The sequence below is a fragment of the Gavia stellata genome, chromosome 4 (genome assembly GCF_030936135.1).
Source record: "Gavia stellata isolate bGavSte3 chromosome 4, bGavSte3.hap2, whole genome shotgun sequence".
Taxonomy (NCBI): domain Eukaryota; kingdom Metazoa; phylum Chordata; class Aves; order Gaviiformes; family Gaviidae; genus Gavia; species Gavia stellata.
Window position 1 is genome coordinate 69,682,407 of NC_082597.1, and position 27,995 is coordinate 69,710,401.

The 27,995-nt window shown below is 49.4% G+C and overlaps 1 protein-coding gene across 1 annotated transcript; it reads right to left on the reverse strand.

Moving 5' to 3' along the window:
- Positions 1–338: 338 nt before the first annotated feature.
- Positions 339–27,967, reverse strand: ADA2 (adenosine deaminase 2). The gene is made up of 12 exons (XM_059815954.1): positions 27,824–27,967; positions 26,431–26,756; positions 23,226–23,451; positions 16,084–16,294; positions 12,935–13,062; positions 11,738–11,828; positions 11,324–11,432; positions 10,234–10,391; positions 9,160–9,362; positions 7,988–8,234; positions 1,144–1,277; positions 339–827 (listed from the first exon to the last, which is right to left on the reverse strand). Exons 2-10 carry the CDS (start codon positions 26,741–26,743, stop codon positions 8,126–8,128), a joined length of 1,548 nt encoding a protein of 515 aa, XP_059671937.1. The 5' UTR covers positions 26,744–26,756; positions 27,824–27,967; the 3' UTR covers positions 339–827; positions 1,144–1,277; positions 7,988–8,125.
- Between the last annotated feature and the right edge of the window lie 28 nt (positions 27,968–27,995).

Here is a 27,995-nt window from a genome sequence, read left to right on the forward strand (position 1 = left end):
GCAACCGCTATGCGTGATAGAGCCCTGCTTCCCTGCAGATAGCTGAACACCTGTCTGCCGACGGGAAGTGGTGAATTAATTCCTTCTTTCGCTTTGCTTCTCCGCGCAGTGTTCTTTTGCTCTACCTATTAAACTGTTTTTATCTCAGCCCACGAGTTTTCTCACTTTTACTCTTCTGGTTCTCTCCCCCACCCCACCTGGGGGGAGTGAGTGAGCGGCTGTGTGGTGCTTAGTTGCCAGCTGGGCTTAAACCACGACAAGGCGTCGGGGACAGCACCGAGGCTGGCAGGGCTTGACACGGCAGAGGAAGAGGGATTGCGCCGGGGCGACGGGTACGAACAGCCCTGCGATGGGAGAGGCGTGCAAACTCACTAACATGGGGAGATTTGGGCAGGAGGGAGCGAGAGGCTTAGACCCCTCCGAAGCAATTACACCGGGTTTATGTAACCCATTCCCAAAATCAAAAAACAGGAGACCCTCGGTGTCGTGCGTGAAGCTGCTCCAGTGCTGTACGGTCTGTATGGTTACAAAGGCATCTTCCAGGATATAGCCTGGTTTCGATCTAAGGTGGTTATAACTTACCTGCTCACAGTGCAGGTGCAGAGTATCTTTACTGCAACTTTTTACCTCTGCGAACTGCTGCCCTGCCTTTGCTCAGTCTTCTCTACACAAACCCGTCTTCTGGTCTTCTTCCTACAGATCATAAAGTCTTCTAGAACTCTGGTCATTTTTCTTGCTCTCTGACGGACTGTGTCCCAATGGCTCCCTCTTTCTTGCGGCCTGAGACGGAAATCTTGATGCTGAATTAAGCTGAGGCCCTTCCAGACCTAAGGAAAGCAAAACGTTCACTTCACATCCGTGGAGATGAAACAATGTTTGCTTTCTGGCTAGGCTTAAGATCTCCTGACTCCCATGATACGACAGGTTTAACACGTATGACTTTAGGCATCAATTACACAGACTGTGTAATTGTTGGTTTTTATGCTTCCATTGCCATGAACACCAGTGTTAATTTGTTTTTGACCCGCTTTAACACCCAGAGCCCTCTCTGCAGAGCTATTAAAGCACTGGCAACGCAGGGTTACACATTTGTGCACATGGTTATTCCTCCGTAAATGCCTTTGCCTTAACTGAATTACCTACCATTTATTTTACGTAATTTCCTCAACTTGCCAGGATCACTTTCATTTCTCAGAAGTGTTTGCAGCCTCTCCTGCTCTGGCAAAATTTATGCTGGTCTTGGAGACATTACTGAAAGTACTTAGGTCCGGCAGGCCCTGCAGAAAGAACCAAGGTTCAAACCTTCTTCCATAGGCACAAGGGAGCCAGTTACAGGTACTTTGAACTATGCCTTCTCAACTACTCACACACCCACTTACAAACCAGGGACCTCCAATGCGAAGACTGTGTTTCCCTTGGCTGCGGATGAAAAATACAGAGAGAGAGGCAAAGACTTTCTAAAGTTAATGACAAACAACAACGTTGTCTCAAGCGTTTCTCAGCTACCCACTAAGGCAGTTGCTCCTGGCAGAGAAAAAAATTGATTTATCTACTGTGATTTATGCTTAAGTATTGGCTAACGTGGATTTATGGCCTTTTAACGATACAACCCCTTGCAAATTACATGGGTTGTTTTGGTTACCAGCCCCTGGTTGCTGAAACCGGGCTGACCGAACGGGATTGCTGAGGTCCGTCAGTCCCTTCTTTTTAACTGTAAGGATACTTTTCCCATTCCTGAGACGTGAGAAATAGCTGTGAGAGACAGCTAGCCAGTTCCCTATTGTAGAATTTAATTTTTAACATGTTTAGCCATCTAAATATCCTTGAGTTTGGGGTTTGGGGGAGTGTTTTTTGTTTGGTCCCCCCCACCCCGTTACAGCCAAAGCTCTTACGCTTTGATGGCCGGCGCTGAGGACGAGCACGGCGGAGGCGAACCCGCCGCTACCCCCCTCCTCTCCCCGCCCCGGCGCGGAGGACCTGATGGGGCATTTTTCGCCTCATTTTGTTCGCGCCGCTCGGAGGCGCGCGGGAGCTGCGCGCGGCGGCGCGTCCCGCGCGGGCCAGCAGGGGTCCCCTCTGCTCCATGGCGCCGGCGCGCGGGAGGGGCGGAGGGCGCAGCCGCCAACAGCGGCCCCCCCCCCCCCCCGCCCCGCTATAAGGCTCGCCGCTGCTCCGCGGGGCGCAGGGCTGCTGGCGGGGAAGGGGTGCGGGGGGGAGCCGGCAGCGCCTTGCTGGAGGGAGGGGGTGTTGTTCCGCTCCAGGGTGAACTTTGGCGGTGCGGGGCGATGGGGCGGTGGTTTCTAACCTTCCCCGCGGGCAAGGTGCGGTGCTGGCTAGCGCCGTTTGCGTGCTGGGCAGCGTTTTCCTCCCGCGGATCAGCCGCAGCATGAAGCATTGGTGCGGTTTGGGCTGCCACAGCCCAGGGAGGGACGTTGGAGGGCGGGCCTGGGGTCGGCGGGGGATTTTGTCCCCGCTGTGCCCCGACACAGGAGGGTTGGTGGAGAGGGCCGTGTTTCCAGCCAGGGGACCCGCCGTTGGAGAGGTGCCCCCAAAGCGTGCCTGCGCCCCAGCGAGCGTTCCCAGGAGGCTGGCAGAGCTGCCGTATTTATTTTTACAAGGAAGACTGTCCAACAGGATGAAGCGCTTATTTTTAAACTGACATGGAGGGAGTTTGCCAGCGGTCGGGCACAGGCTGAGCCTGGCACGCGCAGCAGGAACCGACAGCGGCATGGCTGCCAAGCACCGCGCCCTGCGGTGCCTGCGTTGGCTGCTGAACCCCCATCCTCCCAGCACCAGCAGGCAGGCTTTAGTCTGTTATCCCTGCGCTAAACACCCAGTTGTGTCATTTTCCCTCCAAGAGTTGAGATTTTCGTTGTGACTCTACTAGGAGCTTCTTGTTAGACACGTATGGGCCTTACGATTTCTTCTGCAGGCACATCTGGCCACAGCCATGTCCCCTAATACCCCCAGAGATGGTCTGTCTGCCCTTCTCACACCAGTCCACAGGAGACTCCCTCTTCTTCCCCTCTCTATGCTGTACTTACATGTTTCCCCCCACCCCCTTTCATAGCTGCCTTTAAAGACAAGCAAAACAGGCAGTTGCCCACAGCCTTCTCCCATGGGTTCCTGTGTAAACTTTGCAGCTCTGTTTTCCCTGGACTCATAGCCCTGTCATCACCCCCCCTTTCTGACCTTCTAACATCCCCCTTAAAAGCAGCTGTACCTTGGGTCTCTTTTCTTACCACAGAGGCTCTAACCGCCTGAACCAGCCCTTCCCCCCTCAGTTTTATCTCTTTTCTTTGCTGCAGCCTGCTCATGGAATGATGGACAAGCTAAAGGTTGAGAAAATACAGTAAAATGCCTTTCTTATCCTGTAATGACCAAGGGGGAGGACACAGCCTGATAAAAATGACAAGCCAGAAGAATTGAGAGCCAGACCCTTCACCTGCCTGTCCCTCAGTGGACAGAAAACACTTGATAGACCTGCCATGATTGCAACTGCTGCAAGCTTGGAAAGAAAGGCATTAAGTACTGAACCAATTAGAGCTACAAGTTTCTGGCCAAAGAAATGTCCTTCTGCTACCTGTGAAGAGACTAATTCAGAGACTTACAGGAGAAAAACCTGAAGCAGGCTGAGCATCGAGAGCTGGTGGAAAACACCTCTGTAGCCCTGTGTTTTATGGCCAGAGGGCTTTGCTTAGCATCTGGCATCTGTGTAGTCCCACTGCAGTGATGGAGGCTCACATGACGTATAGATCCTGCTGCTCGCTTGGGCCTATCTCTATTTTCAACCAGCTACTTTACTCCTCTGTTTTTATTAGCATGATTTTTGACAGCAACCACTAGTGCTGGATCAGCCATTTCCTGCCGGTGAGTGACCAGGAGGCAAACATTTCATTTGCTAAAGTGCCCCAAAGGCCATCTAAGCTGCTCTGCAACAAAACACCGCTAGACCTGTGACATGGTGTGCTGCAAACAAAGCTCCATCCACCTCCCATTTAAACAAATTGCAAACTGAACCTGAAGAGGCCACAGGGAGAGACAGGATGGGGGAGATAAGACATAAGGCTTGACGTATGCCTATGGCTGCTTGCAGTAACCATCACAGAAACTTCCATGGATTTTCTACTCCCCTTCCTTGCTCCTCAGTGCGGATGGAGACTGAAGGGGGGCTTTTTCTGCCCCTTTAGGTCTGCCCTGCTCAGGCTCCCACCACCCTTGTGGCTGCCTCTGGTTCTGCTTGTCCAAATACCTCCTTCATCTCAGGTTTTCAAGTTCTCTAGCTGGCCCGTTCTTCCCATGCCCACCACCAGTACTTCGGGCAAAGAACCTCAAGCTGGTGCTCCACAAAGCGCTCGCCAAGTTTGAAAAGAATGGGCTGGTCACGTAGCATTTACTCTTCTCCTTGTTTCCCTCTGTTAAAATCATGCTAAAGGCAGGTAAAATGACCTTCAGTTGTTCCTTTTACTTTCCCATTCTGTAACTGGCACAGAGATGGTACAAAACTGTAACAGGAGGAGAGGTAGCACAAGCAAATCATGCCTGTTGGGTGGTCTCTGTATGAAAACACAGCCCTGAGCTGGATGCAGCTACCGTGTGGTTTGGGGAAGGGGGGGCTGGAGGACCTGTGTCGTGTCTCTGCCAGGTAGCTCGGGCTTGACTCCACAGCGTGTTAGCCCCATGGATCAAATTGCCCTTTGCAGCATGCTGTGAAGACATTTCAGACTCCCTGATAACTGTGCTCCAGGCTGAGTGACATGAAACATCCCCCTCCACTGCACATTCCGGATTAAAACCTCACATCAAATACAGGTATCCCCAGTTCTTTTTAACAGAAAAAAAAGGGAAAAATAAACCCCACAATTAGAACAGATTTAAAAATTTAAATATATACTACGTTCTGAAAGAGACAGGCAAGAAAGCAATGTATGCGATGCATTTGCCAACAAATGTGAGCAGGGAGCCAAGGTACTGAGGGTAAGGGAATGGACTGGCAGCAAAATCCTTGAAATGTTACTGCAAATGCTAACAGCTGAGTCTCAATGGAGCCCCGCAGCCAAATTTACCCAAAGCTTTGGGGCTATCTGAATAGACTGATCTTTCTTAACTGTTGCGGACCAGCCTACATCCCTCCTTTTTTGCACACCCGGAGTTAGAGAGGTGAGGGTGCAGTCTGGGTTTCTCAATTTGCACCTTTCCCCAAACTAAGGCCCGCTCTGAGGAAGAGTTGATCCCCAGCAGTAAAGCAGGCTGGCCTTCCTCCTGTCAGACTTGCTCAGGCCCTAAAAATGATTGAAGCCCATCTACTGCCAGAGGACTCTTGGGAAGCCCCAGTCACTGCACGTGGCAATGCCCCGTTCAAGGAGGGATCCAAGGAAGGCTACACCACTGGAGTCAGGCTTCTCCATGCGGTTCAGGTTCACATTCAGACACGTGATCAAGGATGGAAAAGTTTCTGCTATCTGACCAACCCTAAGATGGATACCTTCAGCAGAATTGGAATCAGTAGGCTAGTCACAAGTGCAAACATAACCCTGTAGAGTCAAGTTTCACCTTTCTGAGGGCTTCATCTGAAGATCACCTCAGACCTGTACAACTTTAAACCCCCAGTGATCGCTGTGCTGTAATCCCAAACAGCATCACTCACTGGTGGCTCCAGACACTGGGCCACATCACGTCACAGTTACTGATGCAAAGTATGTAAATGGCCAAGTGCACAATAGGCTTTTCCTAGGAAGGCAAGAACAAACTGGACACAACAAGTAAACTGGTCCCAGCAAGTGTTTGGCAAACAGAAGATCTAGCCCTGCTGCTAAGGCAGGTAATGAGGAGGGAGGACTACAGGTAACCAAAAGGCCATCGGTGGTTCAAGCCCTCAAGAGACCATGTGCAGGAAGAGCTGAAACATTTCCACTGTGGCAGAAAAGGAAGGGACATAGGTCAACCTGTGTTGAGGAACTCAGCTCCTCCCACACTGGCTCGGTAATGATTAGCTTCACCTTGGCAGCAAAGAGGTTCATTTAAGAGAGAATCAGCTCATGGCAAATAAAAGATCTTCAGCCATGCACATATAGCAAAGCTGAAAGATCGGTGGCTCAGAGGGACATGGCTTTGGGTCACTGGTTAGCAGCCATTCCACCTGTTTGCAGCAGTTTTCCTCAGCAGCATTAAAAATAAGGCATTTCTCAAGTCAGCATTTATAATCTGACCATGACCAAAGCCTACCTTGGGGACTTTAGACTGAGCTCTGTATGCAACACCCATGGAGGAGAAGGAAAGGTGGCTCTACTCTGGCTCCTCCTGCAATATAAAGCTCGTGCCAGGACCAAACCTATATCAAGGCCCAGGAAAGGCCAGCCTGTAAAGAGCAGCTGCTGGTGCTTCAGAGGAAGGTGTGGGGGGTGTGGGCAGAGAGCTGGAGTGGAGGCAGCTGTGGCTGAAAAGGGCTAGGGTGTGAGGCATTTAACCCCCTCGGTTAGCGAGGTGTGTGACTCGGATCTCGCTTTTTGCGGTTTGTGTTGCTGGTTTCTGCAGTGTAGACACCTTTGATTTGTTGTGGTTTTATTTGGTTTTTGTTGTGGAATTTGTAGCATGGTGGGTTTTTTTTTCCTGGGATAACTAGAGATGAACTTGCAGCCTGTGAAATGTGGGCAGTTTAACACGGGATGCATGGGCTGTGCAGCTTGATCCACTTCTGTAGTAAGTATATTTGCTTCCTGCTAAGGTGTTTTAACCAAGGTCAGTGGAAATAAACACTATGGCCAGGCAGCTTAGGACAATTAGCAGAAAACATAAAGAAAGCCAATTTGCCCAAGCCGGTCAGATCAGGAAGTGACAGCCCTCGCAAGTCTGAGGCTCTGAGGAGGGAGACATCTTTCAGCAGGAACTTTTGTAAATTCTCCCTTGGCTGATGCAAACCTGCATAATTGTACCGAAGTCAGGGAGAGACACTGGTCGATCCTGGCTGCGTGCTTGGGGTATGTGTGCCAAAGGGTTTTGCTGAATTTATTTAGCATCCTGATTAAAATTTCTTTTTTTTTTTTTTAATCTCCCTGCAACTAGTTCTTCTGATATTTTTGATGATGTTAAGAAAGGGAATCTGCTTGTCCAGACACTATTTATTGTGTAATTGCTGCAGTATCTTTTTGCCAGAGAACTAGAAACTACAAAGGTCCAAATGAACACTATGGATATCCTGTGTGAGAGTAGTTCTCCACCAAGGTGAGAATCTGTCTGACAGGCTGAATAAGGGCACATTTGCGCTCTGAGCTAGGCGACAAAGGCTGGTAGTGGAACCCTCTGAAATCAAAAGGTGTCTCCTATGAATGCAGAGGCCTGTGTTAACACGGCCCAGTGCAAGGTGAGTTTTAATTAAGCTTGATCTGGGAAACCAGGGGTTTTCTCAGCTGAAAAGTGTTTTAGCTTCCTTGTGACCAGAGGATAGGAAGAGATTTTGCAGTAAAAAAAACCTGTTAGCAACCGAGGCACCTCTTTTTGGCTTTATGATCACTGTGCAACCAGGCTTAAATGTTCTGGGAGCAAGTTCCATCAGCTTGTTTCCAGCCATGGTAGGTCCTGAAATAGCAGCCATCAGACCTATGACTGGTTCTTAGACCTAGCAGTGCTATTTTGGCAGCAGGCCCAGCGTTAAACATAACAAGAGTCATTTTCAGTCCTTGCTCTCCTGAAGGTCAGTGGCCCAAATGGTTGGATGTTTGTCTTACTGTTTCCGGACAAGGTCTGCGTTTTGTAATGATAAGGCGAAATTCAGAGTTCCTCATGTTGGCAATCTCCCACTAACTCTAATTAGAAAGTATGTTTTTCCTGACTAAGGATGTCAGGATTTGGTCATCGGCAATTTTTAATTGTTTTGACTATTTTGAGCGGGGTGTTCTTTTATTGTTGCTGTAAAGGCTTACTGCTCCATTTTACCTCCAGTCCATGACTTTCACAGGATAGGACAGCTCATTCTTAGCATTAAGCTTACCAGAATCACCCATTGCCGAGTGAGACTTTGAGGTTCGTTCATCTGCTCAGGTCACATGGAAGAAGCAGTCTCCCTTTTAGCAACAAGCGTGGCTTGCTCTGGCTTGCCAAATGCCTTCTGAGATGAGTCTCCTTCCCTCTAAAGCTCCTTCAAAAAGCTATCAGAGAGGTCAGCCACAAATTGGTCCCATTTTTTCTGCCAGACCTCTTTGGCCTTGGCTTTCTCATCTGGTAGCATGGCACTGTATCTGTGAGGAGGAGAAAAGTCAGTATCAGACAGCAGACAAGGGGGCAACTATTTCAAGATCAGTGACCAAAATGAAAAGGCAGGAAGCAGCAACAGATTAACCCTTGCAGGACGTGCCCACACTGCCCAGAGTAACACAGTGTAAAGAGCCTTGAGCTCCTGCCAGCTGGGCTCACTCTGGGACTAGAAGCATCATGGCCATATCAACAGCTACTGAGTCCTGCTCCATGAGGACAAATGGCTCAGTCTGCATAAGATGGGGGACTTGCTGGGCAGCACCAAGTGACTAGTACAGAAGAGACAGAGCTGCTGTTGCTTTGAGATGTCCCCTGGGCTTGGTCCAAATCAGTAGGAAATAAGAGTATTTGTTGTCTCCCTGGCCATGCAGGGACTAGGGGTTGGCATGAGGATTGGCACAGGATTTGGCAAACAGACAAGACTCTAGGAATGTGCAGAAAGACCCTGGGTACCATATCTGAAATATTTTGGGACATTCAGAGCTGTCCAGATAAACAAAGTGGTTAAACACACCCGAACTACATGCTGGTAGATTGTTTCCCCCGTGGGCCATGGCAAACACCACAGCAAGTCAAATTTGGGCAGAAATAGACAAGTGATACAAAGACATAACATTTCTCCCATATCCAGAACCAGGCACTGGAGGCAACATTGCGAAGGATGGAAAAGGAGGCATAAACTGAGACACGGAGTTACAGAAAGGCACTCAAGGGCATGGGTAGAGGAGCCTCTGGGGTCCCTGTGTCCTGCCCTTGCAGGAGACACACAGAGGAGACTTTGGATTAACAGAAGCCCAGTTCATGTGGCAGAGGAGGCTCTGGGGCTAGAACTCAAATAAAGCAGGTTTCCAGCAAGCTGATAGTCCCCTTAGCATTACTATGGCTAGATGAGAGAGGTGGGGAACTTACTTTATGGAGTTGAGTGCGAGTTGTTTCAAGGTCCTCAGGTCGGCATTCATTCCTCCGATGGCCATGAACACCTCATAGAAGTCATAGGAGACACCCTTCGCCCCAAAGATGGGGGGATCATCAGGGCTGATCACAATGGGGTGCCCTTCAGCCATGAGGTCAGCTGCGGGGTGGCTCCGCAAGTCAGCTACCAACAGCAGGACCTCGGTGGGGAAGGATGGGAGACGACACCACATCAGATTATTGCTGTAGCCAGGTTTGCGTTACGGCACCCATCACACTGCAAACCTGCTATAGCTGCCTGTGTCAGCAGGTAGTCATCAGCGAGGAAGAGCCTCCAGAGGGCTCTTCAGAGTATGTTAGGTGTTCTGCTCTGAACTGCTGTAGGAGAAACATACTTGTCTCCACTGACTATAGAGGGAGGTTGGTTTCGTAAACTGATCACCTAAAGTCAAGGCTAGTGGGGTGAATAACTTCTGCTTATTTATAACAATTTGACTGTGAGTGTTTCAGGAGCAGTCTTTTGGTTACATATGTGCCATGACACTTAGCCCGGGGCATCTGGAGCTGGTATCAGGGTTCTCTCCCTCAAGGCTCACACCGGTACATCTCTACCCCAGAGCATCCTTCCTGCTGTGCCCAGGGGACAATGCACACCACACTAATGTGTTGCAAAAGCGTTCCCCCTGGTTATGAATTCTACAAAATCAAAAGGACTCCCAGTTACTATTCCAGCTTCTCAGCATCTGGCCCTCCTGGCTTTGAAATATTTTCCGTTATATCTTTTTAGGCACCTCCCTGGCTCTGGGCCTCATCTCCTCTAGGGAGGACTGCCTTCCCAGGTTCCTCTGGATAGGAATTTAATTTATTTTGAGCTGACTGGTGTTACAAGCCTTATACATACGCAGCGTGTGTCTACATAGCAGACTGCAGTGTAATGTGGTGCAAAGGAAACTGAGGCAGCCTGGGTGCAACAAAGCATCTAGCTGACCCCCAGTTCCCTGCTGCTCCAGCTGCTATGGTAAATCCCATTCCAGTGTCCCAACCCCAAGATCTAAGCTTTTACCAACATACCTGATTGGAGATGGGACAGACTTCTACAGGAATATCCCTCTTCAGAGACAAGCTTTTGGCTACTGGGTGTTTAATGAGGGCAAGTCCATGGCCAATCCGGCTGGTATTCAGTAGCAATGCATCCAGCACGTTATTGTCTACAGAGGTGCCCTGCCAGTCTGAGCAGAGACAGGTAAGAATCACTGCAGTGCTGTGAGGAAATATATCTTCTCAGTTGCAAGGTGAGCAGGCTGCTCATGCTCTGAGTTCCCACTTTGTATTTTCAGTGAAACAGGGATCCAGATCTGCTCAGGACATTGCCCAGCATAGAAATAGCCACTCATCTCACCTGGCTTTAGATGTCTACAGTATTGTTCTTACAGCTAAGCTAATCATGCTGGTCTCCATTCGTAGTCAATGGAGAGAAGTAATAATTTCTGGGAAATAGCCTGTACATTAGGATGAGATGTATTGCGCCTTAGAAGTGCTTGTTACTGTCCGTGGCTACAAAGGGAGCCTAGGGTAACTAGTTCAGATGTAGACGTCTTCTCTGTAGATGTCAACATGCAATAAGCATAACACACAAGTTAGACAGAACTGTCATGCATCATTAGGTTAAATCCCACCCATACAGATGGAAAAATATATTGCCAATAATAATACATTGCACCAGGAATGAAGGGTAATGATCAGTTACTTTGATGAGTGTATTCAGTTAAGACTTGAGGCTGGCTCAGACATTCCTTCACCTTAAAATGTAAAATAATGGTTGAGGAATTCTGCTGCTGCTGTGAATGGGAGCTGAGCGCTGCTCAGAGGAGGGGATGGCTACCAGCAATAACTCTTGCAGCATGACTCCATGTTACACACAGGGCAAAGATGCTGAGCAACATGGCACCTACAGTCAAAAGCAGGGAGCAAGTAGGGGAGGTGCCATGTAGGAATGCTACAGCAACAAGCTGATATGGGGAGAAGCATAGGGAAAACCGATTATATAAATGTGTATACACACACATCATCTTGATACAGCCAGGCTTGCTGCTTCTGCACTTTGCAAGACTTCACCTCTTTCCTCTGCAAGCAGGAACAGGCCTTGAGTCCTCATGCTTACCAGTCTCCCCAGCATGGAAGAAGTATGGCAAGTTCACCCCGAGGGAATATGGGGTGGTCAGGGCGTCCTTCAGGTCCCATAAAGAATGACCTTCATCCTCATCACCAACCTGGGGGAAAGAGGAAAGGTGTTTTTGGACATGCTCTGGAAGATGGTGGGACTTACACCTATATGTCATGGAGGTGCCAACTGTACTGAAATTACAGTGCTGTGGGGTAGGGAGCTGATTCTTTCTGGGGATTTTGTCAATTACCCTCAACAAAATCCTTAGCTGGAGGATTTGTGATTCCTGTACACTGATTTCAGTACAGCAGCGGAGGATTTGGCTCTGGTATAAAACATATGCCATATCATACATGTATTTATATAGCACCTCTAAGGGTTAACATGAAGCCACGGAAGAAATACAGTTACCAGGTCGAAGCCTGCCAGGGTGTCTGGGAAGCGGGCTCTGAGTGCCATGGCAGTGACGATGGCTTCTTTAATCTGGGAAACATTCAGCATCCTAAAGAGCAAGAGAGAGAAAGCAGTGCAGAGGCTCACTCCCACGGGCCTGCCTTCTTTGGGTTTGAGTTGTGAAACAGGGCCCCCAGGGGTATTTCCAAAATTCAAGTTGCTCCTGAATCTGACAACCAGCCTCAGGTCTCCAGAGTAGCAGCAGTAGAAAACTGATATGAAAGGAAACCCCTGAATGACCAGGAAATGCCTGGCTAGACCCTGCTGTCACTTGAGTTGAGGCACGCTTGTCTAAGACTCACTGGCTTTCCATCTACCAAGCAGGGAACACAACAGCATGGAGAGAAAATGATTAATTTTTTTTTTTTCCTCTTGACTGTTTTGCTGGGAGGTGGGACCGTAGCTGCATTTCAAGAGAGTTTTACATTTAGATTTCTTCCAGCCCTATCAGACTTAAACATCACAGTGGATTTTGCAGACAGACTCTGTCCATACCCAAGCTGGCCGGAGGCAAGCCAACTGGAAACAGCATCGTGCTGAGCCAGAGTGAGTAAGTGCTGCTGAGAGGTCTGTTATATTTGCTCAGGATCACCTCACATGACTTCATGGCATCTGGCTGACTTGGAGAACAGCCTTGTGCCCGCCTGCAAACAGCAGCACGAACATGCCATACAAAGGCTGCTGGGAGAACAGCATTTGCAGGGTCCTACAAGGACCTTTGTGATACCAAGTGTCCATACTCAGACACTGCTCTCACTGCTTCAGCTTCCGCAGAGAGGAGGAGCGTGTCCAGGCTCGAAGAGAGCACGCACGGCTCAGACACGCACGCATGCAAGCAGCCCTCCCCTTGCTCATTCCCGCACCCGGGGCTCACAGACACTTGTCTCTCCGGCACACGCCATGAGCTAACCCTGGTCAGTTCGCACATATGCAGACTTATATAGATGATTTCTCATCCTCAGCCTTTTATACGTGCCAGGGAATGCTTTGGGAGTCAATAGCCTGGGTCTGACGACGCGTGCTGTCTGTGGCACTTCAGCCCAGCCCTCAGCATTGCTTCTCCTGGCGCCGCCTGGACCCCTCTGTCCCCACTGCCACCTCCACCATAGCATAGACAGCCACGCACGGGTGCTTTTAGCCCTGCTCAGCCTCTACCTGTGTGCTGCAAATATAATCTTGGCTCCAAGAAAGTCAGGGTGCTCCTTCACAAACTGCCTGGTAACTTCCTGATAGGTTGCCACAGACCATGATTTATTGTGCCGGGTGCCATCCAGTTCATACACCTGCAGGACAAAAAGCACATGGCAAGCAAAAGTTGGAAGAGGTGTTTTACTGGAGGGTGGGAGAAATGAACTGAAGAAAACCTTGGGAGAAGCAATGTGCTGCGGTCCTGGCAACAGGGCAGAAAAAAGCAGTTAAATCTGTGCAGAACATTTTCTTCTTGAAGCCTTTACCAGCTGGCAAGAACCAAGGAGTGGTTTTCTTCCCTCCTGTGTGATACAAGAAACAAGTTTCTCCATGTTCAGACATGGCAAGTAAGTGCCCTTGAGTACCCAGAGGAGACCATGACCTCTTACTCGTGTCTCTACCAAATGCTGGAGCGTTTTGTCCAGCCGCCTGGCAGCTCACACACGCTCTGTGCCTCACAGTGGCAGTCTGTCAGCCAAGGCAGCCCCAAGGCACATGAGGGCTGAGGTCCATAAGCTACCAGCTGGGCTGGGCTTCTGCTGCCCTCTGCCAGAGGTTTGCTCCATGACCTTGAGTCAGTTGTTCAGTCTTGCCACGCTTTCCCAGTTCTCTGGATGCAAACTGGGAAAAATAATCCTTTTGGCATGCTCTGTCTCATCAACTTACTTTGCGAGTTCCTCACTACCAGGGCTATACACAGGGCTTTTGCCCTGATTTCAGCAGGGGTGTAGACCCTGCATGCCCTGATTGATACTAACCCACAAAGGCCCTGCCTGGAGTCGCTCACAGTGGCTGAAATCACTCCATCTGTTCTCTTCTTATCCTTTTTGCCTTTCTTTTCTCTTTCACCCTTCTCCTCCAGCCTTCAACTGATGTACTCCACCTTCTTGCTTCCCCTCTGGTGCTGCCCCTCGCTAAGCCCCTGCACCCCATCATGCGGTGGTGTCCCCCCTTGCAGGCACCAGCAGCTGCGGGGCGGCCGCAGACACTCAGAGGGAATTTTCCCCTGCTGCAGCCCATGGGAATGTGAGACTTTACACAGCTGAATTTGCAAACACAGCTGGGCTTGGGGGGCTTTTCCTCAATGTTTGCTGTTTTGCACTAAATCCTGACTTTCATTTACTTTATTTCAGGGGCCACTTCTGGCGGGTTTTGCTGCAAGGCGAGCTTTTGCAGTCAGCACTGTTGTCCAAGCCTTATAGTGGATCTCTAGCCACACAAGCATCTCGCTATTCCCGTCACACCCTGCTCACCTTGACTTTCACGACGAAGCGTTTCCCTTCCCTCTCATCCCCGCTCCAGCCTAGCTGGCACTTCCCTGCCTGCGCTGCCCGTCGGGGCCAGCAGCCCAGGGCCTCCCTGCCTTTACCCTGCAGCACACGGAGCTGCTGGGTGCGAGCAAGCCCAGGGGCTCTGGAGGCTCCCACGCCTGGAGCCAGCATTAGGGGCTGGATGGGAAGCAAATCTTCCCTGCCAAGCCTCTCTTCAAAAGACATTACAACCATGTCTAAGGGCTGCTGGTAAATGCAGGGTATTTTCCAGTCAGGCCCACACACTCATATCATTGCAGATTCTCTTGGCCCAGCAACCTATGAGACCTGGGGGGATGCCAGCACTTGCACTGTCTCATAGCACAGGAATTTTGACATTGCTGTTATTTTCTCTTTCCAGGTACCCCTGGAAAGACAGATGGTGACTGAGTTCAGCAACTGTCTCATGACCAACCCCCAGCAAAGTAAGATACATATAAGCTTTGTGGTCTTCTCACCCTCCTTTTTTTTTTCTTTTCAATACACCCTTCTTATCTCAAGCACGGTAGAGTGCCAGCCTGCAGCCCTGACACTGAGCCCTATTTTGCTATGGGGCCAGCCCGACCCGCAACAGGGCAGGGTTAGCAGCCCGCTCCCCAGCTGTTGGGGGGGAGGCATGTACAGAGCCAGATCAGCCTCCAAATTCGTCACTGCACTGTGTGTCTGCTGACGGGGTGGCTGCGGAAGCCTGCCCAGCAGCAGTGGTGGTTGCTGGGGCGCAGAGATTCATCTGCAGCTGGCTGGAGCCTACCAGCCTTTGCATGCAAGGGCAATGATTTAAGGAAGGTTTTGGCAGGCACGTTGGGAGTCAGGCGTCCAGCGGATGGAGCAGCCATGCTGACAGCATGGTGCCAGCAGCAAGCTGCTACCTGTGTTCTCACACACAACCCACCACGTCCTTCAGGTGCTGCCAGATGGGCCTTGCACAGCAGCTTCATTCCCATTGCAATGGACTGTTAAGAACATGGAGGTAGGTGGTGTAGTGAAGAGCAGCAGCCCCAGTTCATTTGTTTTGGTAAGGCACCTGCCTCTCTGACAGAGCTCTCATCCCCATGCTGTCCCGCTTGGAGCTGGTCTAGAGAACTGTATGGGAAACGTGCGCCTGCAGTGTCGAAATTGCCGCTGGGAAAGTGGGAACCGTTATAGCCGAAGAACAGTGGTGGGGTCTGATGGTGCTTGGGAAGGTTTTGGGGCAGCGTGGGATTGTAGGACAATCTGACCAGCTCCGGGTGACACGCAGGGAGAAAGGCCAACAGATTTTAGTGTTAGTGGCAATGAAAGAAGCACTTCATACTTCACATACATAGCCAAGATTTTAGGTTGTCTGCAAACTGTGAAAGACTGTGCTTCGCCAATCGTTTTACTAGCCTGTTCAGAGAAATCATTCTGAAATAAGCTGTGGATTTAAAATAACATAACTATTCCAGAATAAGTCTCTATTCAAAATGGCAAATTGTTCCAGAAGAGCTGCCACAGAACAGGTGGTTCTGGTGCAGACAAAGCTGAGATACAACTTTCCAACCAGCAAGATTTCGACACAGCTCCCAGTCAGACTGTACAACGCAGTTTTGTGCTGTTGCCACAATAGGTATCTTCCTTAGCCCCTAAGAACAAAGCGTCTCTCACTTTCAAGCCCTTGCCTATGCAAATCTCCAACAAAGATCTTTGAATATGATCAAGGTTTTCCAGCATCCTTAGAAGGGCAGGTATGCAAACATCCAAAAACTAAATTCAAGATAGGGCTTGAGAAAAGTTGTGGAGAAATAAGGATTTAAAAGAATACTAGAGAAGCCAAAAAATACGTACCGGAGGCAGGATAGCTCTTATCTCGACATACTGTATGTTATCTTCATAGAGCTCCAGCAGTCCCTGGTAGAAATAGGCCTTGAACACAGGTGCATAGCAGATAAGTCCAGAGGCAATGAGAAAGACTTCCTCAAATCTTTTCCAAATGAAAGTCTGGGAAGGGTAGGCCAGCTCAGGGGCATCCGTCACCAAGGTCAAGTTTCTCAGCAAGCTATAGAAAAGGGTAAAGAGAAGAGGAAAAATGAGAACAACAAACAAGACAACTGGCTTTCAGCATGCAAAAAGCTGCTGGCTGGCAGCTGGGTGTTCAGTACAGGAGGAAATAGGTTTCCTCCAAGATAGATGTGAGTTTCATTGTCAGAAACCAAGCTTTGCAGACGTGACGCTCTCCCACCTGCATGCTCTGGGGTGCAGCAGGGCAGAGGCTGTGCTGAAGGAGGCATGTGTTCTTTGGGCAAGACCAAGAAAAGGTGCAAAGCCATTCCTGCCACAATAGGGGCCCAAGTTCTAACTCGGAGCCTGTTGGCACTGCAGTACAACAGGTGTGACAACGACTGGTGCAACTAGGAAGCATTCAGGTCATTTTTCTGCCACCTATATTTACTCCTCTAATGGCTGGTACAGGTAATAGCTGACAGGTAGAAAGTCATACGCTACATGTTGAGCTACAAGCAGGGTAAGACCAGGTGTTCAAAACCTGCCCCTTCATTTTTTGAGGGCAAAATCTTGAGGCGTAATAGAGTTACAAAAGCAAGTATGATGTTTTTATATCATAAGAATTACACTCTGCTACCCAGGGGTATCCTTAATCTGAGAACAGGCTAGTACATTACTCTTGCAGACAATATATTCTCCCAAACATCTTCAATGCATGTAAAAAGTTATGACACCTGGCCCTCTGTTCACCACCTAAAGGCGGACTGAGTCTCCAGGAGATGCCATGTACTGGGCCACCATCAACCTGCTTACTAAGCCTGTAACTTGCCCTGGTACCTTCATCTTGTCAAAATATGTCATCTAATATAAACAGGGGGAAAATGATTGTGAATCAGAAATCCCCCCCAGTGGAACAAACCTGATAGCCTGCCTGCCTTGCTGATAACTTCTTCAGATTTGTCTGCTGGGAAACAACTGATAAGAATTGCAGGTCCTGGCTTTTCCTTAGCAGGACAGAAACGTATTTATTTCCTCCATAGACTCAGCTGGTGTATAAGCCTCTTTCAGAAATCCAGGGAGGTGGCAGGTAGTTTTACCAAGCAGAGTTTAAGGGAGCCAGTAATTGCAAGATTGTCTCGTTGTGGGTGACAGCTTGCATTTAGGACAGGGCGAGCATCTGTGCCACAAGGGTGTCCTCTGACAAGCTGATAGCCCTCATCCCGCCCGAAGCCTTGCCTCTGACAACAGCTCTCCTCCCTCCGCTGGTGGCCACCTGAAGAAGAGTTTGTAATAAATTTCTCAGGCTGGTGGGCAAAGTTTAAATGGCAATATGGAGGTGATTAACTTCATTCCTGGGTGGACAAACTGAAGCCATCGCAGCAAGCTACAGAGCCGGTTGCTTGCAGGCAGCGGGGCTTACCAGTCCTGCCAGGTCTGATGCTTATCTAGTGTCAGGGGCTAAGCAGGTTCAGATAGAAATACCTTCGACCATGCTTCATCTTTCATACGAATATATTGTTTCCCCTTGACGACAGCTACTGATCTTTAATAATGTTTTGTGTTTGATGTCTTGGCCCCCATCCTCGTGCAGTGCTCTGCTCTGTTATATGGGAGGTGTGGGTTTGATTTGGGCTCTTACTATCTTTTTCCAGAAGGCTTCTGTGGATGGAATTAAAAACCTAACTCCTACAGATGTAAAATGTGATCTGGTCCAAACTCATAAACTAAGACATCCCAGGCAGGGACATCCCTTTTGAGTCCCTCCATCCTGCCCATAAAATGGAGCCCGTTCCCCCAGTGTTTGCCTGCTGTTTCACTCTCTTAAGTACCCTCTTCCAGCAGCTGCAGTTTCATTTCTTCTTCACTCTATTAATTGCTTTGCCAGGAACAATTTTAGAAGAAAAACTTCACATAAAGAGATGCTCGTACCACATTAAAGATGAGATTTTAGAAGCTCAACAGTCAGGAAAATTCAGAGTTAAGGTTTCCACAGCAACTTCAGCTCTGTCCTCCCGCGCATTACAATAGGGCCTTTGGTGCCATTATCACAGGACACTGGGCAACCCCAGCTACTGTTCAGTAATCCCTGCGACCAAAGGGGACCGAGCTGGACCATGACAGGGGCAGGCGGCATTTTGGGCGGGCAGTGGGGAGCACACAGCAGCGGGAGACACCGCAGCATCACCCTAGAAACCAGGAATGCAGGAGCCAGGGGCATCTTGAAGGCACTGATTCAGCTGCCGGAGCTGCGGTGGAGGCCAGCCGCCGGCAGAAAGGGCGTGCTGCAGTTCGGCAGGGAGGAGAGGAGGTTTCGTGTGGGAAGAACTGGGGAAAAGAGACTTCTCCGCTCCCCTCCTGGCCGAAGGGCAGCTCCCTGCCAGCCCCGCACGCCAGCGGAGAGCACCTGCCCGAAGCCGAGAGCTGAGTGGGGCTGTTCCCACCAGCCCTACAAGCAGTGAGGGAAAAACCTCCCCGTGGATCAAAAGGCCGTGCAAGCCCGTTCTCGCCACCCTGCGCAGCTTCGTTTCAGATAAGGACAGGCGGTTAGTCGGGCTTCCACCGCTTTCTCCCCTTGTCCTGTGGGAACTCGGCTCCCCCGGCAATGAGCGCGCACAGGGCTCCCCTCCCTGCCTTTAAATATAGCTGTACAAACTTGTGGTTGTTTACTTGCCCTGTGCTCTTGGGCTAGAAACAGCAGTAAATCCCCGTACCGCCCTGCTCCTAAACGCACATAAATCAAATCATGCTTTTTTTTATAATCCCCTTCCCTTTGAGACTAATTATTGATCCCTATAACTGTTGAAGATTTATTGCATAATAGTGAGCCACCTTGATAACTGGATAATCTCCTAAGGGTTCAGGGGCTTTTGTCATCAGTAGCTCATGCAGATGAAGCAAAGCTTTATAAATACATTTTTTGCTTCTTTTCTGGAATGGGCCCTCACCAGTGATCAGGTGCAGACTACAAATAGCCTTCCATGTCATGTCATATATGCACTGAACAATGCTATTGCAATGCATATGCCCGAAGGGGCACAGCTAAAACAACCAGCTAAGGATTATTTATTTTCAACTGTGGTTTTGCTTTCTCTTTTCCTGTGTTTTTTCCCCTAACTGTTTTGCTTTCTTGCGCCATATAATGCAGAAGCAAACGGTTTTGTTGCCTTGTTTTTAAAGGGATTCTTTTTCCTGCTTCTTTTTCTGTTCTCAATGGGTAATTATACCACTCTCCTCACCGTAGTATCTGAATGTCTTCCAGTGGTGCATTAAATAGTGTGACTAACATCTGTCACATGTGGTTCATTTGCTTTCTCTCTCTCTCGTCCCCTCTTCTCCTCCCCAAGGGGAGACTTGTAGAGGGAGCAGAGTGCTTTGTTTCTGTAGTGGATTTTTATTCTTTTTTTTCCTTGTAATGCACACGGTGCCCTATTTTTCTGTGAGATAAGGCAGTCAGGGGACACGGAAGGGAAGGTGATGGCAGGCTGGGCAGCCGTTAGCGCCCAGGGGAGTTGTCCCCGCAGCCTCAGCCATGGTGTCAGCTCCCTCACAGATGACTTCATCCTGGTGATAGAGAGCTCCGCTGGGCCACCGGAGCTGCGCTGCCGGGCACGGCCTTAATCCTCGGGCTGCTGGCGGGGGAAGTGTGTGGTGGTATTTTACAAATATCTGGAATGTCAACGCTGTTTCCCTAAGTATCGAGGGGCATGATCTTCCTTTAGAGACAGTGGCCATTATGTTGCATCTTGAGAAAAAAAGAGCATTCTCCTATATTGTAATTGATTGTGAAGTAAATAAGTGAGGATTATTTTTTCTTTTAAGTTTCAAAGCAAAATTCCCTTCCTTTCTCTCTCTCCTGGCCTGCGGTCTCTGGACACTCATAATAGCATCCTTCTGGAAGCTTACCAGTAACAGAGTACTCCAGGGTCTTGGCCCATAAGATGTGTTTTGAATAGCAATGATTACATCTTCTTTTGAGGGAAACAAACAAAAAGACTTCCTTCCAAAACACACACACATATGTATATGTATGCATATGTACCTAAAAATGCAAACAGAAAAAATGTAATGCAGATACCTCTCTCCCTCACCCCTTCCTGGTCAGGAATGCAGTGAGGTGAAAGAGGTGCAGCCTCTCGGAAACATTTCCATTGTTCCCTTCACATTTGCTGATCCACCCTGTCTTGCATGAGAGCCCTTCCCTGCTGCCATATTCCCTTGACACTTCCTTGAAACCACCCAACTATCCATCCGTTCCTTCCTCTGACATCTGCTTTCTCTCAGCTTGTCAGTGCTCAAGGGCAAAGAGGAGTGCAGGAAAGAGGTAGCCTGGGATGCACATGTTCAAGAGACTGGGAGAGTTTCCAGAAACTGAGAAGCAGAACAGATTGGGGCCTATTCCTGGCTAGAGACCTATTTCCAGGCGGCCAAAAAACATTCCTAACCCCTAGACTAGTACCCAGGGATTAGATTAAAATAGGAGGGGAAGCGCCTCAATGTGGCTGTTGTTCATGTGTTTGCACATTACGTGCAACGACTCCTCTGCGATTTTGTGACGATGAGCACAGAAGGGCAAGAAATGAAGGGCAGCATACTCAGATGAGTAAGTCTGAGCACCCAGGATGTGAGATATCCAAGTTTGTACTTGGCTCTGGCACGCATTTGCTAAGGAAAATCACTTCATTGGTCTCTGCCTCAGTTTCCCCTCCACCCTTGGGAAGACCCTTGTAGCAGGGTCTCTCTTGTGTCCCTGTGCAGTGCCTGCCACTCTGAAGTTCTGCTCTGACTTGGGGCTACTAGATGTTGTAGGACAACTAATACAAAAGAAGAGGAATGTGTTAACGCTGCCTCTGAAAATAAGTCGTGTTCCCAAACAGGACCATAGGGAATCAAACAATGCACAGCTCCACCCTCCTAGGTGTATAGGATGCCGTGGCCTCTAGCCTCAGCCAGAAAGGGACACCATGCTGCAGAAATACAACCAAAAACAAATACAACAAAGGGTTGCTCCTGAGACGGTTCTGAAATACCCAGTGCAATTGCCTAGGCTTTAAGGAAGTGAAGCTGTTTCAAAATCCAATCTCTTGCACATTATTTATGGGTCTCCTGGTGGCGTTGAAGAGAGCTGGTGCCATGGTCTTTCCCTCATCATCACTCCCAGAAGAAATGGACGGGGGCTAATGGGGAGCCAGTTTTCTCTTTGGAAGACATAGATAAGTGACTTCTCACTGGATCTTATTTCTTCCATCACATGTCAGGGCAGTTGAGCCTCATGGTATAAAAGGTTGAGAGCCCTGGGTCTGACACTACCTTCTTCTTCCCTTCTGGAAGTGCTCAGACCTCTGCAGAAGATGGGCAGTGGGTGTCCCGGAGAGTCAGCTCCCTCTGGCCTGCCCCTTGCTGTTGTTGGGGAGGGAAGGCAATATGATGCCAAAGGTCTGGCAGCTCTTCAGTTTCCCAACCTGACCTTCTTCCCAGATCTGTAGGGCACAGAGCCCAGACAGCTTCCATGTGGATGGGATACCAGCTCCCTAAATGTTAATAGGTCTCAATTTAAGAGCACACACCCTCACTGAAGACCACTACAGTAACAAACATGAAGTTTCACTTAGGAAATGCCATAATTAGGGTCACCAACGTCACCTTAATCCAGCCTTCTCCTCATGTGTTGGCATGGCGATACTGTCTTTAATTACATGACACCCCACAATATTTTTTTCCATGGCACCCCAGCCCCCCGGTGCGCCACGGACAGCAGTGCCCTCTGAATGGATGGCTACTCAATATTTTCCTTTGTCCTCATCACTCAGTGTCTGACTTCATGCATTATTTAGCACGCTCTCTCCAGCCCCCCACACACCATGCAGAACTACACGCTTCCTCCTGGCCTTTTCGGCAGGGCGTTGTCCCAGGATCAAGGGCCCCTGGATGGGGAGATAGGGGTCCCTCTTCCTGCCACCACCAGCTGCGGGGGGGGCACCAGGCTATTCCCACCCACCTGTGAGTGATTAAATGGTAGGTGGCTGTGAGCCGCCAACTAACACCTGGTCCTGATAAAAGGCTGCCAGCAGTTGAGGTAGGAGCTGCCTGCGGGGAGGGGAGCTCCTGCAAGGGAGTGAGTGATGCCTTGCGGAGCCATCTGAGGTGTGAGCTCCTGGACAGCTATAGGAGGCATTGCCTGTAAGGGGAGAAGATTTGTCAGCAGGAGGGTGTTGAGGGGGGAGCACTACCAGGAAGAGGACCTGTGTGTAGGGTTTATTGGCTCAGCCAGTGCCCGGGCTGAGACCTAACCCCTGTCTGAGGGTAGGAAGGCAAGTTGCAGTTCCTGATGCCTGAGGGTCCTGTTAGGAATGACTGCCCCATGCTTCAGTGTGGTAGGCACTAGTGGGGTTTCAAAGAGAGCCCTCAGAAAACAAGGATGGCGTTTGGAGGGGGAGGCTGGGTTGGGTTTTCCTTTGGGTTGCTTTGGGTTTTTTGCTAGTGCAGTAACTCACATAAGTAGTTTGCCCAACTTCTTGCTCTGAATCAAGACAATGACTTTACAAATGACTTTTCTGCTGTTGGGGAGAGCTTGTTCCTCAGCTACCTGACTTCCTCATCTTGTTCCTGGGTACCTCAATGGATGAGGCCAGGTCTTTCACCATGCAGCCCTGTCCCACGCTAGGAGCACATCCAGCCTGGGTGCTGAGGAGAGGTGGGGGCAGACAGCATAAATCTACTTAAACCACTGTCTTCAACATGTCTATGCGAAGGACTAGAGTGAGGGTGCATAGAAAGCTTCAATTTTGATGGTCTCTAACTCTGGTGTACTTAATGCTGCAACCTTCAAGTTCTTATATTGCTATTTGCTTGTTCTATGTATGCAGCCCTAAACAGACTTCCCCAATTCCAGCGCAGCAAGCAAATGGGAAAGTTGGATCAGAATGATCCTGTCAGCTACACAACGCTATCACAAAGTACCAGCAGGCTTGCAACTCCTCTTCACTCACCTACTATCGAACTCAGTCACGTTGCGCAGCTGTTTCCGGTAAGTCTCCAGCAAAACCCACTGGGAGCACTGGGCTGACACTGGGTGAGGAGGGTGAGGCTTGGAAAAGCGAAACCGAACAGTGCCCGTGTGGGTGAAGCAGATGTAGCAGTGGGGGAGGTAGGTAGCATTGTACACCAGCCAGTCCACACTCAGGATGGCATAGTCATGCAGGTGTAAGACAGCACCTGGTGGGAAGAAAAGTATATCCTAGTGAGATAAGGCAGCTGAAAAGAAGGAACGGCGTTTTAATGTGATAATAGTTTGAGTTTGCTCATCCAGGGGCATCTGGAAATGTTTCTAGATGGCTGTGAGTGACCTCTCGGAGCTGAGAGATGGAGCGGCTGCTCTGCCTCCCCCATGCTGCCCCCAGCCCCCTCCACATCAAATGCAGGGCAGGCAGAGCGTGACAGCTCCCTGGGAGCAGAGGGAGGGGGGAAATCAATAGGGAGCTCTGCTTCTCCACTGGGATGGAAAATGCTCCGAGTTATTAAAGGTCTTTCAGACAGACTTTGCTGTGAGCTGGCTCAGGCCCCACTGATTTAAAGAGGAACTCACACAGTAGGCAGCAGTTTACAAGTCGTACTAGCTGACTGGCAGACCTGAAGCAAGGCTCTGTATCTAAGCTGTTTGAATCCTAGCCTCAATTTTTGCATCTAGTCTGTGTCTCTTCTTTCATCGCTTTGAAACTCTGGTGTACACCAAAATCCCAGACCATGACACACTAGGGAATTGCACTCAGATGCAGAAGTACCATCTACTTCTATCCCTTATCAAAAGCATGCTCACTTACGTTATACATCTGTTGCCAGCCAGCATGAAGGGCCTTTGGGATGCTCTGTTATTGTGCAGTGTGTTGGCAACTGCCAGGCTTCCTGGCATAGGAAGCATCCTCTGCATGCTCATCTTCCACAGCCCATCCTTTTGTTTTGCTAAAATCTCCCCTTTTGCAGAGACTTCTTATGTTATTGGTGCTTGAACTAAACTTCACCTTTGTTAAGGGAAGATACTGTGAGAGCTAAAATCTTACAGATACGTATTTTATTAGCCTAGGGGAGACCTCATAGTCAAAATAGCTTTGATGCCCTTAGGGGTAAAGGGAGAACATGAGTAGGAGGAAAAAACAAAAGGCTGGTATGCATGTGACATTAGACAAACTTCAAGACTATAATTTATAGTGGCCTAACCTAATACAGACTATAACGTCTATGAACCCTCGCTACAGAGAGTCTGACGGTTAAGATGCTGAGCAACTGTGGTTATTGCTCTCACCAGAGCTAGTGTGACAGAATGGGCATGCCACAGCTGTCTAGATCTGACCCTCCTCTCACTGGCAATGCCACCCTCTTTCCTGTGTGAGCAGCAACAGAAATTACAATAGTGCTTGAAACAACAGTAATTACCCAGGGGCTCTGATCAAGACTGAGGCCGCTAAGACTAGGTCCTACTCAAGCAGTCACAAGCATGTGATCTTGGCCCTAAAAGCTTACAGCTCTTGCAAAGATTCTGAGAACCCATTTTAGCATCTCCTGGATTGAAAAGTTAATTTTTTTGTTTTGATTCCTCCTTGGTATCAAAGATACCGCACTGAAGAGGGAGGTACTTCTAAATTCCTTTCTATTCAATTCAGCAATGAAAGGGGTAATGGCAAGTCTGACATCCCAATCATTTATGGTAACAGATTAGGATGCTGCAAGCCACGGATCCTCATCCCACACCAGAGGCTGAGAGGGAGAAGCTCTGAAGTGAGGAAGATGGCTCTTATCCATGTGCCAGCATCACAGCCTTGCAAGTAAAAAACACTTCTGTGGAGAAGCTAACTCCCAAATCTTCCAAAACAGGCCACCAACCTGTTTCCAGGCAGCCATGTGGGCAAGGCCATGGGACTCTGCATCTGAAGAGAGACCACCTGGAAGGATGGACATGGTGTTCAGAGTCACAGGGATATTGGCAATGTCTGCTGCAACTGTCTCATATCTTTAGTTAAAGAAGACACCTTGTTCAAATGCTTCCTTACTGAACCAGAAATGCAGAGGAGGAAACTAGTTAGTTAGGAGTCAAGGCCTCCCTCCTGCGATGACCTCAACCTCCTGCGATGACCTCAACCTCCTGCTTCTCTGTTGAACTGTCAGCAGCTCGGGGACATGAAGGCACCAAGCCTTCTGCCACACAGCCTAGGTGACTTGGATTTCCACTTGGCTAAAAATATCCTCTCCTTTCCATCACAACCTGGAGTACTGAGCTTTCAAATGCTGCTGTGTCCCAGCTGCTTGTCAGAGAAGGCACAGGGTGATATGGTGAAGGTATCGGGCAATCTCATGCCATTATCTAACCCAGAATGTTCCAAATGCCTTAAACTATGTGTGTGCTGCAGAGTGCAGAAGCCCCTTTTGGTACAAGGCATGGCAGCCCATTAGCACATAGCTTGCTGCACAACAGGGGTGAAACAACATCTCTAAACTAAATACAAGAGGAAAAACGCCTGCCCTTGTAAGCAGAGATCTCCTATAAGTGCACAGAACAGAACCTGATTAAGAAAGATTAAGTGAGAGAATACAGTAGTTCATATAGCATATTCTGCAGGTCACATCAACACAGGCTTTGACTTCCATTCAACAGGTGAAACAACTGGCAGTGTTGGAGATAGCACCTTCCTCTTCTAGTGCCCCCAGACTTTCCAGTAGACTTCCAGGCCTGCTACAGAACCACCTGCACAAAAACTTGTTGGGGGATACAGCACTTCTGGCTAGGAAGTGGGCTAAGGCAAGGTTGGTAGCATGTCTGTGGTATGTGTGGAAAAGGAAGGGCCCTGGCTGGAACATGCTAAACAAATATGAGTGTCTGTGATGTCTTGTCTTCGCTTCCTCTGCCCTTTCTCCACACTTAAAAGGCTGAAGGATCCATACTGTAAGTTACAGCAAATGCTACAATTGCTGGAAATATGTATTCATCCAATCCATCCCCCTCTTCCTCGCTCCCCCTGCCCCATCCCCAAGCTCAGAAGCAGGGCTCTTCCTGGAACCCAGCAAGCATGATTTACAGCTCTTGTAAGCTCGCCTGCAACCAAAGGTCTGCCACATCTCCTTATGCTTTGTCCCAGCTCTGGCATAGAAAGCAAAAGGTGAGAGGAGGATGACTAAGACAAGTAACCCTTAGGCTAAGCCTACCTTTCGGCATGCGCTTTAAGATGCTGAACACAGTGCTCTGATCAATGAGGCTTTTCGCCCGAAAGAAGTGCATGCTTGGAGGAAACTGTCCTGTAGTCATGGCTGTTGCAACCTCTTTCTTCTTGAGGTTTATGAGCTTTGTACTGAGCTGCTGTTCCTGTGTACTCAGCACCAAATTGCCACCTGTCTGATGGGCTTTCTCCTCCTGCATTAGGGAGTCACGGTCCTTCCAGAGTGGGGTGGGATGGCAGAGGGAAGCCAAGTTCAGGAGAAGGTATGCCAACCTTATGCCTTGTCCAGATGGAGGCTTCATCTTAGTGCTGCACCTGAGGGGGAATAAAAGAAAATTGGAGCACTAGCACAGGTTAGAAGGTGACATCTTAGCAATGACCCATTGGGACGCTAAACTGCTGGCCCATCCTGCAGAAGTAGCGGGTTAATTGGATGTTCAGTACTGGGGCAGCATCTGGTACCTGTCCCCCCTGCATTTAGGACTATGCATTCACGCACTCCCCATGATGCTGTCTGCACACGGCAAGGCTGTGGGCAGGGTGGAGAGGAGATGTTGCTCCCTGGATCAGGCTGGCAGTACATCACACAGACCTGCAGTCTGGCAAAGGTCTCACTCTGGAATGGGGCAGTGGTGAGAGCAGGACTCTGGCTTGCAAGCTGGGATGGAGCCCCCTCAGAATAAGGGGTACTGGTAACAAGGTGCCAGCCTTGCTGCCATTGTCCCATGGAGGGAAGCAGGGGGCCATAGCACTTGAGGTGCTTTTGTTTTTTGCTTGAGCTAATCAGATCCTGATTCCCTACAGTCAAGACCTTGTTGCACCCCTATAGTACATTCCAGCTCTCAGAGGGGTTAATTTAAGGACAGAAAATCAGGCTTCCCCTGCAATGACAGAGGCGTGTCCCTTCCTTGCAATCTCAGAAGAAAGAGGACGGAAGGGAGATGATGGGTGTAGTAAGGGATCACAGGAGACAGTCACATGTGAACTTGGAGAACTCTGCCCTTCCCAAAAAAAGCACAGCTGCAATGTAATCCTGCAACACCCGGCTTTAGTGACCCTCCACACCAATCCCTCCAGACCAAAGCAGGCTGGAGAAAGGCTCAACATTTTGAAATGGTCCCCTGTGAATTACATAGTAAGTCCCTGCTTGTGCACTTGTTTTCTGCTTCCAGCCTCTCCTCCACCCGTGGTGCCTCCAGCCCCTCACCCTCTGCCCCATCAGTGGGTCCCAGGAGATGAAGATGTGCTGGGGGAGCAATCTGCTCGGAACAGAGGTGGGTGGGGAGGGTAGACGCAGCCCCATGTCAGGCCTGGGTCTGAACTTAGCGAAAGAAACATCCTAGAAGGCGCTATCTTATCCCTGGTGAGACTGACTCACTTACTGTTAACTTTCTTCCTCCTTGCATCCAGAGCTCATCCAGCTGCCGCCTGAGAGAGCAGGGAACAGTTATCTCTCTTGCAAGCCGGCACTATCCCAGCAAAGATAAAGAGGCAGGATCCGTCCCGGTGGTGCAGAGCGAGGCACACGCCGGTGCAGACAGTTCCTCTTCCTGT